Consider the following 15,922-nt stretch of genomic DNA (forward strand, 5'->3'; position numbering starts at 1 on the left):
TGGAGTGTGGCCCTTTGTCCTTGCTTAGACAACAGACTTGTGTGCGTGCTAAGTGCCATCAAGTCGCTTCCGACTCATGGTGACCCTATGAATGAAAGTCCTCCAAAATGTCCTATCTTTGACAGCCTTGTTCAGATCTTGCAAATTGAGGGCTGTGGCTTCCTTTATTAAGTCCATCCATCTCTTGTTGGGTCTTCCTCTTTTCCTGCTGCCCTCCACTTTTCCTAGCATGACTGTCTTATCCAGTGACTCTTGTCGTCTCATGGCGTGACCAAAGTACAACAGCCGCAGTTTAGTCATTTTAGCTTCTAGGGTCAGTTCAGACAACAGACTAGTCTCTTCCATTTCCTCCACTTTTGGTTCCTAAAAGGTAGATCCAGCAATGGACAAATGGGATCCTGCATGCTCAGCCAAAGGGCTTCCTTAGACTGTAGTAGAACATCTAGATTCGAAGTCAGTAGCACCAACAAGATTGGGGTATAAGTTTTTGAGAGTCAAGGCTTCATTTGTCAGTACGAGAAATACTCTTACCCAGGTTTGGATTCTGGCATGGCTTTGGCCTGGGTACCCACACAGAACAAATCTATTGGCTTTATATACTCACTTGTTCCTGGAAATACAGCTGATAATCGAAGACAGGAGTAGCTCTGATCTGTTCCATTACATCCACCTTAGGATCTGCAGGCTTGAAGGGTGTATTTAGACTGGCCACTGCCCTAAAACACCACAGCAAGAAAAAAAGAATCAGAGATGGGGATGAGATGTGGGGAACGGACCAATTTAAAATATACGGGGGGGGGGGGAGTAATTTCAGAGTAATATGCCATTTTTATACAGGCAAGAGGGCTGCAGGATAATGGAATGGTTCAGGAAGGCACTTTTATAGAGGGAACAGGATTGTAATCCATTCCCGTTTACTTATGTATTATCTTTTTCTTACTGCATGGTTTTCTACTTTTGTAATGCCTTTTTGTTTTTTTGCATCATGATGTATGCCCAAATAGTTTTTGGTTGGCTGCTCATTTTTTGTCATTCTAGTCCTATTGCATTATTCATTGGATGTCTTATGCTCTTTGACTGCACCGTTTTACACTATATGATCAGCTTTGACTCTCTGTGAGAAAGGCAGACTATACGGTAAACACATTTTTCGTAATCTATCAACAATCACTGGGGGCCACTGCCAGATTAACAGCATTTTGGGACAAATAAACCTGGATCACGTGAAACGGAAAGACTGGTGGAGAGTCTCGACCCAGCAGGCTGAGGAACTCAAAAGCCAAAGACAGTCAAAAAGAAAAAAAGGAGAAGACCCATCAGCTGAAACCTATAGTGTGCTGGATTTAGAGAGTGTTATGCATTATCCTGGTTACCCAGCCTTCAAAAGATTTTTAAACACACAAAAGGAGAGGCAATCAAATTAAAGCAACAAATGGCAGGAAGTGTGAATAAAGTTGTGGATGGTTTGCAGTGGGCAAAAGGAAATACTTCTTCACATGACACAATCTATGTTCTTCACCGCTGAAGGACACTGCAACAGCCATTATTAGCACAAATGGCTTTTTAAAAAGAGATTGGGAGTACATGGGAAAAAAGTTAGTCATCGATGATCATGGTACCCAAAAGAGGCAACCTCCATTTTCAGAGATAATAGTTTAGAGATGCCAAGAAGACTATGACCAAGAAGGAGCTCTCCCCCAACCAAGACTTCTGGTTGGCTACTTTGAAAAAGAGGGGGTTCGAGAGATGGACCATTGGTGTGATCCAGTACTGCTGTTCTTCAGCTGAACACAAATCATTTTGTATGATAAACCAAATAAAATCAGAAAAATATGTGAACCATGAGACTTCAGCAGGCCATGGCTTGCAAATGGATCACACTCTGGCCTAAGATGGACCACGTGTCCACAGTTTTTTTTTTTAATTTCAAGTCAGGAGAAAAGAGAAAGAGAGGAGAAGAGAAAAAGACAGAAAGCTAAAGCACAGACAATAGTGGGTACCAGGAATCAAAAAGATGGGTTCCTGGTCTGTTATTTAAACTAGAAATGGCCCTCAAGATACACAAAGCAGCCAAATTCTGCACGTTTATTCATAGCTAGGCATATGGCTGCCCTTCGGTTCCACCTGATCACCTGAAACTTCACAGCCCAGTTAATAGAGTCCATGGACACAATAAAGCTAAGATATACCATACCATAAAACAGCCAGGAGTTAATCCAAGAACAACCAACTTACCTAACTCGTTCAGGGTAAAAGAGTGCCATGTTCCACACAGTGGCCCCGCCCCAGTCGTGACCAATGAAGACTGCCTGGGAAATGCCCTGGAAGAGGAAAAAGAGGGATAGTAATCAACAAGGTAGCCTGGGGAGCTTGACGATAAGTAACATTTTCTGCAAAGTACTGGCCTTTGGCTAGTGGGTTGCAGCCTCTCTGAAGGAGGATTGTACCAGTAGCATCACACCAATCTTTTGAAGAAAAGGAGACAGACAGACTTGGTTTCCATTCAGGACGAAAACAGATGACCACACAGAACTGCCAACTCTAGGCTGGGAAATTACTGGAGATTTGGGGGATGAAGACTGGGAAAAGAGGGGTATGGGGAGGGGAGAGACCTCAAGGGTCTCCAAAGCAGCTATTTTCTCCAGGGGAACTGATCTCTGTAGTCTGGAGGTCAAGTTGTAATTCCACGAGATCTCCAGGCCCCACCTGGTAACCACTACTTTTCAGACTTCTGGTGGGGGTACATGACAGAATACCCCTATATGAAAAAACTCTTCTGAAAAATAAATGTCATGGAGATGCCTAGCTTAGACTGCAGGTGGCATTGAAGTTGCAGAACTGAACTGGGGTTTCTTTGGCACTGTGGCTGACTTGAGTGTGGGGAGGAACAGAGAGGACAGCCAGCATGGTGAAGTGGTTAAGAGCAGTGGACTCTAATCTGGAGAACCAGGTTTGATTCCCACTCCTACACACGAGCAGCAGACTCTAATCTGTTGAACTGGGTTTTATTCCCCACCCCTACACATGAAGCCAGCTGGGTGACCTATGGGTAGTCACAGCTCTCTCAGCCCCACCCACCTCACAGGGTGTCTGTCGTGGGGAAGGGAAGGTGATTGTAAGCCGGTTTGATTCTTCTTTAAGTGGTAGAGAAAGTCGGCATATAAAAACCAACTCCTCTTCTAATTAACCTTAAACGTTGTTTTCTAAAAGAGTGACCCATCCTGGGATTAAGGCTACTAAGCAGGACCACTTCATATCCTGTCACAGTCACTCCAGCTCCAAGATGACTCCCTGCCAAGGTATCTTGAAAAGAGGGAGGAAAGTGTGTTGGACAGGGAGAGAAGGGAGGAAATTAATTCCAAGCAGCCAGGCCTTTGTGTTACTTAAAGAAATCCAGGCTGACCCTTTCAAGTGTCATCTGTTCGCTCAAGATAGGGATCCGTTCCCAGAACTCCATCTTCCAACCTTTTGCCTTGCCAGTTCCAAAAAGCCACTGGGAAGAGGGTGTGTTTCCACACCACACAGTGCTTCACGGGACTTTCTCCAAAAACTCTGGCTGCTGGGGAAAAGCTGGGGTATGTCCCAGCTGAATGATCATCTTTAACAGGCAGTAGGCCTAAGCGGCTATCTGGAACAGTCCTCCATAAGGGACTAGCACTGTGTTAAAGTTTCTTTTTCCAAGGGTTGATCTAAGCAACAGACCAAAAACTTCCCTGCAAACCTACACTTTTAAGCCAAAACCTCTGAACACCTTCTCTTTTCCGGTGCTAGCGATTCCTGCCCTGTAGCATTCCTAGTGACCAGGCAGTCAACTCCACAGAACGCCGGTCCCACGGCCTTCCTCCCCAATCCCCTCTGGGCCAGCCAATTTACCTTTTTAGCGTTCCAGTGAGCAAAACCAGAAAAAAAAGCAGGATTTCCACCTTAAACAGCTTAGGCTTTTGAAGACATGGGCACATAAAGGTTTGAAATTAAGCATACCAACAAAAACTGGAGTGCTCTTCTCAGCAATTACACTTTCAGGGCAAACAGATAGGGTTGCCAACCTCCACGTAGGGCCTGGAGATCTCCCAGAAATACAACTGATCTCCAGACTGCAGAGAGTAGTTCCCTGAGATAAAACGGCTGCTTTGGAAAGTGGACTCTATGGTATTTTCCACCCTAGTGTTGGCAACACTACCAAGAGGTTACAAAAAGAGGAGCAATGCCCCATCCATTCACAGGGGAAGGTTAAGATACATTTTTGCTCAAGTACATCTACTCAGTTATTGTGCCGTGGCTCTTGGAGCACTGGCCAGATTTCCAGAAGGGCCCTGATGCCATCTACCTGCCCCAACAGTGCTACGCACTCTCAACTGAGAAGAGGTAACCCCCTTTTCCCCAACACCTTTCAGCCAGCATCACTGTATCGTCTTTGATCATCACCCTCAGCTGGTTCACCCTCATCTATCTAATCCAGCCCTGACTGAGGTAATTCAATGCAGTCAGGCGTCATCAGCCCTGACGTTCTAATCCTAATGCTCCGGACAATCTCTCCCAAAGCCATTCACCAAGTCAAAGTGCTTCCAGCTTCTGCCAAGGGCCCGTGCAACACCCTTCTTCGTTGAGGGAAGAGAGGAGGGGTTTCTCACGGGCAGCTGCAGAGATCTGAGCCACGCAGAAACACTACAAGGAAGTCCCAATGCTTCCGGTATCTCCAAAGCCCAGCGCATTTATTTATTTTCCAAAACGTATATCCCACTGTTCTGCCCTTACAAGAGCCACCAAGTCGGCTAACAAATTAGAACATACGATAAAATTACATTTAAAAACCATTATCACCTCTCCAACCCTCATCTTTAAAACAATTAAAAACAGAGCTAAAATGTGTACAAAGACAACACCCCCCCCCCAATTAATACATTGTCAGAAAGGAGGGATCATTGAGAGGATGCCAAAGAAAATAAAATGTCTCCACCGGCTGGCAGAGCACAGCAACAGAGGGGGATACACAAATCTTCCTGGGGGGAGAGTTCCAGAGCTTCGGTGCCACAACTGAGAAGGCCCTCTTCTGGATTGCCACCTGCATTATCTCAGAGGGAGAGGGGCACCCAAAGCACAGCCTGCAAAGATGACAGCAGTGGGTCTAAGAGCACCTACAGCCCTGTTCCTTCAAGAGGAGTGCAACCCCATCCAGAATGAGTGACACCTTAAATCCCAGGTCAGACCTTTTCCCCACCAATAGCACTTCTGCCTTGTTGGGATTAAGCTTCAATTTGTTAATCTGCATTCATTCCAAAACCGCCTCCAAGCCCCGGCTGAGGGTTTCCACTGTGTCCCTGGGACACAGGGCTTGGTTCTGGGCCTGGTACTTTTCAATATTTTTTATAAATGATTTGGATGAGGGACTACTCATTAAATTTGCAGATGACACTAAATTGGGAGGAGTAGCGAATGCCCTGGAAGAGACAGAATCCAATGAGATCTGAACACACTGGAAAAGTGGGCAGATGTGAATAAGATGTGATTCATCAAGGATAAGTGCAGAGTTTTACATATGGGTAACAAAAATTAGAAGCATGCATACTGGATGGGGGATACACTTCTGGGTAACAGTGTGTGTGAACAAGATCTTGGGGTATGGGTGGACTGTAAGCTAAATATGAGTAGACAGTGTGATGCATTGGCAAGGAAGGCTAATACAGTCTTAGGGTGTTTCAACAGAGGCATAACATCCACACCACAAGGTGACATAGCCCCGCTGTACACTGCATTGGTCAGACCACACCTAGAGTACTGAAAATACGTCCCCTTCCAACTCTATGATTCTAAGTGCATGATAAGAGCTGAGACGCATCCGCGTATTGGTGACAACTTGGCCCAATTCTCTTTATGACCATACACAGTGGTTTCATGCAGACCTTAAAGAGCATAGGGGACAAGATGGAACCTTGCAGGATCCCACAGGCCAAAGGGCTGAGCAGCAGTCCCTCAGTACCCCCTTCTGAAACCTGCCCAAACCACCACAGAATGGCACCTCCCAATTCCAGCCCAGACAGGTGGTCCAGGAGGATACCACCACCAATGGTGTTAAAGCTGTAGTACAAGATGGCCCCCCATTCTTGGGAAGGACAGGACATTCTTCCATAACAATGCCTACAGAGGACACACTGTGGCTGACCCCTGCGCCCAAATCACTGTTCTTTAGCAAATAACTACAAAGGGAAACTTCAGTGGGAAACTGATGAATTAGAATTCATTGAGAAATCTGATAAAGTCTCTAAAGGATGTGGGATTATTCAGTCATTACAGGTGTCAACTAGCTTAGCAGAACTAGGAAGATGAGCAATCACTGCTATTGTGAACAGTCTCTACACTTTTCTTGATTACATTTGAATTTTATGGAATTACGTTTCATCCTGGATTTCCCGCGTGCATTTATGGCAAGACTAACAAGACTTCAAGCTTCATGGAAGCTGATGCTAGAATACCGTCCACTCACACATATTTCATATAGCAAGGTTAAACATAACATTACAGAGCGGTAATTATAAGGAAAGAGCCTTAAATATACCCATGGAGGGCAAATCCCAGAGCCTACTTCACACAGAGACAGGTTTTTCCAAATAATTCTCAGTGCTTTGTCCAATTTTCTTAGAGGTAAATCTAACTAGCCCACAATGATTTTAGAAGGGTTGTAAGCTTTAGTTGATTAATTATACCACTTAATTGATTTAAAGCTTGAACTGCAGATTTTTTAAAAAAGAAAGTGTTTCAGTTAATTAGCCAAGTCACCAGCCTCCACCCCTGCAAAACACATTTACTTTTTTCTCCAACAAAGGAACAGGGAGCTGAGCCAACACCCCCCCCCCCCGACCCCAATATCAATGCCTTGTTAAGAAAGGCTGTTTAGAGAGCCAAGATTGTGGGTTTGTTACATGAGCCTCTTGACCCTTCCTTTGTCAGCAGGATGAGTCTAAACTCAGAACTGAAGAAACTCGGCTTATGGGAAAGAGCTAAAATGCCAGCACCATCAGCTTGTTGGACCACAGCTAAAGTCACAACACTTACAAGGGTCACAGCTCTGCCTCCTCTAGAACATAGCCGAATCTGTGAAGGTCATAAGAATGTAAGAACAAGCCTGCTGGGTTACACCCAAGGTGTCTGTAATCCAGCATCCTATTGCTCACAGGCAATAGAAAGCAGTCCCCAGCAACTGGGAATCAAAGGTATGCTACCTTGGCATAAGGGGAGGTTCATTTCCACTCCCAAAACCAAAGATATAGACAAGACTAGGGGAAAGAGATGAAAATAAGTCTCGTTCTCAACTCTACTGGGAAAAAAAGTCGGGTGCTGTTCTTGTTTTGCAGATATTACCAACCTGTAAAGATTAGGACCGCCTCTCCTTGTATAGCCCCCGAAGAGCATTAAGATCATCTGCTAATAATTCACAGGTGGTCCCTGGCCCTAAGTGTGTCTGGCTGTCCTCGAAGTTTGTTCATGCAAAATGCAGGCTGTGCCAAGCCTTTCACAAGAGACACTTAACTGGTTAAATATCCTGTACTTCCATTAAAGAGCTTACTGTTAAAATGTATTTTTTTGGCTCTTAGCAATACCATCCCTGCCAAGTTCTAATGTATGTGTGGGGGTGATGCCTTCTTTATTGCATACTCAGGATGCAGCTGTGCCCCTGCCAACTTCTTCCTGTGTTGCTGTAAAATAAAGAAAATTACAGTTTGGAGGGATAGATCAAGTTCTACTTGTGCAGCATCTCTAAGGCCACTGTTGTGTAGTGGTTAAGAGCGGTAGTTTGGAGCGGTGGACTCTAATCTGGAGAACCGGCTTCAATTCCCGACTCCTCCACGTGAGCGGCGGACTCTAATCTGGGGAACCAGGCTGGTTTCCCCACTCCTACACACGAAGCCAGCTGGTGATCCTGGGCTAGTCACAGTTCTCTGAACCCTCCAGCCCTATCTACCTCACAGGGTATCTGTTGTAGGGAGAGGAAGGGAAGGGGATTGTAAGCCAGTTTGATTCTTCCTTAAGTGGTAGAGAAAGTCTGCATATAAAAGCCAACTCTTCTCCTTCTTCTAAGGCTAGAGACTTGGCAGCATTGGGCATCTGTGAATAATAAAATGTGGTGTGCATGTGTGGGCACTCTATGCTCAGGCGGCGCTTCCTTCTCACTCCAGTGTTCAGTGTCCTCTAGTACAGGGCTTCTTAAACTTTTTCCACTCGCGACCCTTTTTTGCCCGAGAAATGTTTACGCGACCCCAGGTATATAGGTATATAAAATAGGTATACAAATCAAACATTTACTGATAATAAATCATAAAGAAATTTATTTTAAAACCATTTTTAGTATACATATAATTTTTTCACGACCCCATTACATGACCCCATATGGGGTTGTGACCCACCTTTTAAGAAGCTTTGCTCTAGCACATGGTGGGCGTCTCTTCCCTTATAGTTCCTTTTCCTGCCATCTCCCTTTTCTTAATGTCTCTGCTGCGGCCAGAACCCAGCTTTTAAATTAAATTAACTTTTCGGGGCAAGGCTTCAGACGTTTGCACTTGTAAAGCGCTTGTCACGAGAAAACTTGGTGCAAGTGACCCGTTGGGGGAAAGGTGTGCTCGCCTCTGTGGCTTAAATTGCCAGCTGATTAAATGTCCCTCGCAACATCTGGTGCCCGGCAGTAATTACGGAGGGACACTGAGGACTGTGACCCTGGTCTTGGGAGAGGATTGAGAACAATGAGTTCGGGACAAGCTTTAAATCTAGCATTCTGGCAGGATGCAAGGTTTTAGAGTGGTTACATAGCATAGATACTTTTTTTCTTCTTAAGTAACATTTGCTGTCTTGAAATTCCATCACTAATTTATCGTCTCTCTGCGTGTGTATTTAATAATTAGTCTGCTAACTAATTTGGCATGTTTTTGCTCAACTCCCAGAGCTGAGTGAGCAAATCCTATTCTTTTGTGTGTGTGTGTGAGCGAGCGATTCCAAACTGATTACAAATGCTATTTGCCAGTTTTAATTAGTAGGATGTGATACATCTCTAGGGATTTCTGCAGCACCTCTCTTATGTTCTTCTCAGCCTTGTAGGGGTGAGTGTGAACTGTTGCAGCCCTTCAGATTCTGCCTCTTTATCAGGCTGAGCTCTCTGGTGTAGAGGCCAGCTTTTTTTTTGCTTAGCTTCCGAACTTTCTGGATGGGGAGGGTGGTTTGTGTGTGGATGCAGGGATTTCTGCTGGTTAAAGCAGGAAGCTTCAACCTGTATTCTTCTGCAAGGGTCCGGTTGCACCTTGCAGCTCCTTAGTTGCTGTTAAGTGCTTAAATTTCTACCAAGTATTGCACAAAAGAAGTTCCTGCCACAAAGGCTTACACATCACTCTATCTAGCTGTTCCATCATATTTTTATCTCGCCCTTCCTCCAGGGAGCTTAGAGTAGGGTGTGTGTCTTTTGTGCCTTCACAACTCTTAGTGGTAGGTCAGGCAAAGAGCAACTGGTCCAAAGTACCCCAATGATAGGGTTGACAACCTCCAGGTACTTACAATACACAGGCTGTGTTTTTTTAACCTCCAGGTACTAGCTGGAGATCTCCTGCTATTACAACTGATCTCCAGCCAATAGAGATCACTTCACCTGGAGAAAATGGCCACTTTGGGCATTGGACTCTATGACATTGAAGTCCCTCTCCTCCCTGCCCTCTTCAGCCTCCACCCCAAAAACCTCCCATTGGTGGCGAAGAGGGACCTGGCAACCCTGCCCAATGAGCTTTATGGCTGGGTAGGGATTGAACCCTGACCTCCGCAGTCCGTGTCGGTTACTCTGACCTCTACGTTACACAGCACAACTTGTGTCTTCATGCTGTGTGCTAATGGTTCACTGATTTTTCACTGTGCTAATGGTTCACTGCATTTTGGGGCTAAATTCATTGGGGGGGGGTGATGTCGTCATTGCCCCCCTCTGTCTCTCAACTTGACCTTACCCTGCACCTTCCTAATATCTGTGATCCCAGAGATAATGGCAGTAAAAGGTACAGAGTTGTTCAGTGCCGCTTTGACTACCCCAGGCTGAAATGGAGGAACTGAGTTTGTCAGGCCACTGTTAACAGAAGCACTGAAATGCCAGCCCTTCTGCAACACCGCAGCAGCCAAAGAGAAATCTAATTAGCATCTCTCTTCGGCTGCTACTGGGTATGGAACTCTGCACAAGGCTCTTGACAACAAAATGTTCCCAGATTTGAAGAAGAGTTGGTTTTGATTTGCCAACTTTCTCTACCACTTAAGAATCAAACCGGCTTACAATCCTCTACTCCACCAAAACGTAGCCTAGGATAAAAAAGGTGTTAGCCTTTATGGCAAAACAAAACCTTTTCCCCCTTCCTGTTTTGGCTTGATTTTATTTATATTGCTGTATTACTATGTTTTAGCTAATTGTATGTATGTACTACTGTTTGCTGTATTGCTATGTTTTAGCTATTTGTGATGGCCAGCGGCCACATACAATAAATTTTCTGGTTCTGGATAAGTGGGTGCAGAGGAGCAGTCTGAAGGAGAAAATGGAGATATAGTTTTGGTGAAAGGGAAGCAGCAGCAGAGAGCGTAAAAGCAGAATCTGGCATAAGCAACATTAGATGATCATTTCGGGTGGTGGGAAACAACACATCCTTCACATCTTTCTCCACCCCCCCCCCAGAAAGCTCCAATTCGGTTGCTTGTCTGAATCCTTGCTATCTATTTCAAGCATGGACTGGCCCATGCACAACTCTCTGGGTGTGGTTAGGTACCCACTGGCCATAGATCAGTGCAGCAATGAGTTGAGCCGTGAGCCCAGAAACAGTGCCGTGTGTGAAGCAAAGTAAGAGGGTCAATTTGGGCTGTCTTTTAAAAGTGACCTTTTAAACTGCGAACTGTATGCCTTCCTCATCGTGACCTGCGAGGGAAGTAGGATGCTGTTAACTATGTCCTTACGTTCTTCATCCAGTGAATTTATCTTCTCTCCCCCTAGCAAGAGGCTGGAATAAATCTCGGCAGCCCTCCCTGCTTCATATTCTGGGCTGGATTTAACTGCTATTGATGTGCCTCTTGGCAAAGAGAGCCCCCCCCCTTCTCTCAGCCATAAATTTCACAGTGTAATTCAGGGCGCTGCAAAGATGGGGCTGCCTCCCTTAGAAATATTGCCAGTTGCGAAATGAGGTTTGCAGTTGGCACTAACGTTTATGGAAGCCTTGCACCAAATGAGATGGGATAAGAGGGGTGCTTCTCTTTATTGTAAAGAACAAGATCCTAGTTTTAGTCACTGATATCTGATTGAAGGGTCTTCAACAGCAGGTGCCGGGAAAGGTCTTTCCCGCCCCTGAAGAGACGCTTGCTGGTCAGAGACATAGGTCTTCTATGCATGGACACTTTGACTTACTTTCTCCGCCGGTCTGACTCAGTTTTCCATTGGGGTTATACATGAGTTGTCCGTCCCTTAGAGATGACCTCGCGCCCAGCCCATGCAATGTTCAGGTCTTCCTGATCCTGTTGTAATGTGATTCTTCAGTCTCCCCTGAAATCAGCTTGGGTCAAATCATCCCCACTTCCATGCATAAACCAAAGCGCAAGAGAGGCAAACTGCGGGGGGGGGGGGGATATTTTCTCACAGTAAGCACTACTGCTAATTACAAAGCAACGTCTTCACGGGGAGGGGACTCAGACACTTCTGGATTTGAGCTGGTGATTCTGCAGTGACTTTCTTCAGGGCAAACAACATGCATAGCATTTTTAGGATTTGGAACAGAAAAGTGTGGGTCAGGAGAGCCTCGAACCCCAGGTAAAACTCCCATGCATAAAAGACCATACTGAATTAGGTGAGCCAAAGGCCCAACAGTGTATAACACAGCAACGTATGTCTAAAGGACTGCCTCTCAGGATGTCTTGGAAGGTCACACAGAAATGGTCAGATATATTGTTTTTTCAACCAGGACATACAAGCAGCTTTGTTCCAAAAAGGACTCTGATGTTGGAGAAGGAGGAAGGAACGCTGCCATCTAGACATTAGGAAGAACTTTCTAACAGTTAGAGAGGTTCCTCGGCGGAACAGGCTTCCTCGGGAGGTGGTAAGCTCTCCTTCCCTGGAGATTTTTAAGAAGAGGCTAGATGGCCACCTGTCAGCAATGCTGATTCTATGACCTTAGGCAGATGATGAGAGGGAGGGCATCCTGACCATCTTGCGGGCATGAAGTAGGGGTCATAGGGGTGTGGGGGGGAGGAGGTAGTTGTGAATTTCTTGCATTGTGCAGTGGTTGGACTAGATGACCCTGGTGGTCCCTTCCAGCTCTATTATTCTATTCTAAGAGCTCTTTCACAGCTTAGAGGAGTGCTCAGAAATGCTTCAGAAGTTAGGTGCCCAACAAATGTGCAACAGACCAGCACAGAAACCAAGCTAGATTTGCAATATTCTTAAGAACCAGAATTTTAGAGGTCTGCCCCTAAAAATAGAAATCTCCAGTTCTTACGCCAGGATTGTGACAAAGAAATCAGACATACACCTAGTAGCAGAAGGCAAAACAACAATAGTTCCTCAGTAACCCAATCATGCTGAAGTCTGAGCTAACAGCCATGGGCTGTTTGAAAGCATGCTGAAGAGATGTGGATTGATTTTCAAATTCAAGGGAGAAGAACAGCCAAGAACAAAAAGGTTAAAGCTTCCCAACTGTATTTGCGTTATCTACAAACACCTGCTCAACACATGCAACAGAATGAGGTAGAGTGAACGATGCGATCGTTTGTAAAATACATATGTATGAAACTCACATATGCAAACAAACTCCCTGAAAGCCAAAACTAGCAGAAAAGGGAATGTCTGTCCAGCGTGGTGTAGTGGTTAAGAGAAGTGGTTTGGAGCGGTGGAGTCTGACCTGGAGAACAGGGTTTGATTCCCCACTCCTCCACATGAGCACCGGAGGCTAATCTGGTGAACTGGATTCGTTTCCCCACTCCGACACACGAAGCCAGCTGGGTGACCTTGGGCTAGTCACAGCTCTCTCAGCCCCACCTACCTCACAGGGTGTCTGTTGTGGGGAGGGGAAGGGAAGGTGATTGTAAGCCGGTTTGATTCTGCCTTAAGTGGTAGAGAAAGTCGGCATATAAAAAAACTACTCTTCTTCCTGATGCACTAACCTTATGTTCTTAGCATTATACATCTGGTTCTAAACTTGGTCCCAAGATATAGACCCAAAAACCCACAAAATGGGGTCACGTATAGATAAATAAGAGAGACCTTCCTGCAAAGATGTGGGAAAGCTCAAGTTTTTAGAAGCATCTGAAATATCTAAATTCAAGTCCAGTGACACCTTAGAGACCAACAAGATTTTCAGGCCATGAGCTTTTGAGAGTCAAAGCTCTCTTCATCAGATACCAGACGGAGCTCAAAAACACATGTCCCGAAAATTTTGTTGGTCTCTGAGGTGCTGCTGGATATGAATCCAACTGTTCTGCTTCAGACCAACATGGCTACCTTCTGAAACTACCTGAGATATATGTAGGTGAAACTCCCCCAAAAAGTTCACCAAAAAGCAAGGGGTAGGAATGGGATACCTTCTGCAAGATCTTGCAACTCTCCCACCTGTGTTTTTCTAAACTAGAAAGGCCTTCATTACTCGAGCTTTTCCCCAGAGAAAAATCCGGACACAATTTCAGAAATAAGTGTCAGCGCATCACAAGGGGATGTGTTTGTAAGGCTCTTCTGTACTCCATTTCAGGTGGTCTCTTGCACTCCCTGACCCTTGGCATTCTGGGACAACGCCGAAGCCAATTCAAGACGCAGGAATATTCTCCAGCCCTGCCTTGGTCTTCGCTTAACACTTCCAGGTAAGCCAAGATTTTCCATTAGTACTCCCTGCCTCCCAACACCTACCAGGCTGCTTAGAAAATGAGGCCAGCTGTTCAGTACCGAAACAGAATGCATTGTGCTGCTATCAGATGAACAAGTAAAACTCAGCAGAACTGAAGGTGCAGGTCAAGAACAAAGGCACTTCAGAACTTTTCATGTTCGAGGTTGAGAGAAATTCAAATCAACCCAAAGCCAGCGGGGGGTGGATGGGTGGGGGGAGAACGACTGCTACAGCTGCGCATACGGAAGCCAGCAGTTAAAGAATGAGCATGTTTCCCTGCCTGCCCAGCTGGGGTGGAGAGAGCTGCAGCAGGGCAATGTGACTGGAGCTCTAAAATGTCATGTAGGTTGAGTTTCAGACCAGTCTAGGACTTTCTGCAAATGGTCCCAAGGTCAGATCTCAAGTCAGGGTAACATGCGAAGCCCTGACTGAGACACACTGGCTCCGCTTTCCTTCCTCTGTGCTAGGAAGCTATGCCCCCCTGCTCCATAAGCGCCAGCCTCCATATTCACCCCTCCCCATCCACCGACCTGCACTGACTTCTGGAACATTGCCTGTTACGTGGCCCTTCATTGTATGCACACCGCCTGACAGCATGTTTTTAAATTGTGTGATCCGCCTTGAGTCTCAGTGGGAAAGGTGGACTATAAAACATAGGAACTGCTTTGGGGAAGGACCGCTGCTGGTGCATTTGTGTCGAGAGGCAGGATGAAATGCCTCCTGCCTCTTCTTGAGCACACACAAACACTGCAAAAGAGAAGCAGGACAGCAAGACGAGGCCACTCTGCAGGGCAAAGGATTCCCTTTTAGCCAAGGGCAACTTCACAGGCCTTCCCCTGCTCATCCATGCAAAAGCCATCTTCCCTTCTCTCTGTTCAACCCAATCACTGCCTTCTCCACCAGTTAGGCCTCCGAGAACTTAAGAAAAGTCACGCTGGATCAGATCAAGGCCCATCAAGTCCAGCAGTCTGTTCACACAGTGGCCAACCAGGTGCCTCCAGGAAGCCCACAAACAAGACGACTGCAGCAACATTGTCCTGCTTGTTTTCCACAGCACCTAATATATTCGGCATGCTCCTCTGATCCTGGAGAGAATAGGTATGCATCATGTCCAGTAGCCATTTTTACTAGTAGCCATGATCCATGCGTGTGCCTGTGGTACAGGACATCATCTCCCCAAGAAAGCTGAGGGGGAGAGGTTTCATGCCACCAGTGAAGTTAGGAACACTACAAAACTGATGGAGGGGTGGGATGGCCAGGCTGGGTAAGGAGAGAGAGAGAGAGAGAGAGAGAGAGAGAGAGAGAGAAAAGCAAGCAAAAGCTTTTGCATTGAGGAGGAAATCACTGAATCTGCCAGTGTCAACTCTGTTCCTCCCTATACTTGGGACACATGAAGCTGTCTTACACAGAATCAGACCATTGGTCTACTCAGACAGGCAGATCTCCTGGGTCTTTCACATCACCTACTACCTGGTCCTTTCAACTGGAGATGCCAGGGATTGAATCAGGGATCTTCCACAAGCCAAGCAGATGCTCTCCCACTGAGCTTTGACTCCTCCCTATAATATGCCTCTTGGTGCTTAGCTTGAATTCCCTCTCTTCAGCTCACGTGGTCTGCTGGCCACATTTATTGCCACTCTCGATGCTGGTAAGATCTTAACTGTGGCTCTGCCTCTTCCTATCATGTGACTTCATCATGTACTGACAACTAAGCTGCTGGGTTCAATGTGGGTCCTGGGTTTGGAAAAGGCTGGAAACCCCTGAAACATTCTGTCACTCTTCAGTGCAAACTGAACTTTACATATCATCAACACAGTCACCGGGGAACTCGATCACGATGGGCAGCCGTGTTAGTCTGTCACTAGCAGCAGAAAAGAGGAGGAGTCCAGTAGCACCTTAAAGACTAACAACATTTCTGGCAGGGTGTGAGCTTTTGTGAGTCACAGCTCACTTCTTCAGATACAGCTAGAATGTGAGTCCATCAGTCCTTGCCATCTATCCATTTACATTGCCACTGCGTGTCTAATTCACTCTTCTCTACTTAAGGATAGATGGACTCA

At 45.9% G+C, this 15,922-nt stretch overlaps 1 protein-coding gene across 1 annotated transcript in view; it reads right to left on the minus strand.

Annotated features, from left to right (window-relative positions):
- Positions 1–15,922, minus strand: part of EPHX2 (epoxide hydrolase 2) — a 67,661-nt gene that overhangs the window by 17,117 nt on the left and 34,622 nt on the right. Inside the window, exons 11-12 of the mRNA XM_056853695.1 lie at positions 2,236–2,321; positions 605–716 (exon numbers count right to left, since the gene is read on the minus strand). Coding sequence (XP_056709673.1) covers positions 605–716; positions 2,236–2,321 — 198 coding nt within the window. The remainder of the gene's footprint in view (positions 1–604; positions 717–2,235; positions 2,322–15,922) is intronic.

This window comes from Euleptes europaea, chromosome 7, assembly GCF_029931775.1.
Source record: "Euleptes europaea isolate rEulEur1 chromosome 7, rEulEur1.hap1, whole genome shotgun sequence".
NCBI lineage: Eukaryota > Metazoa > Chordata > Lepidosauria > Squamata > Sphaerodactylidae > Euleptes > Euleptes europaea.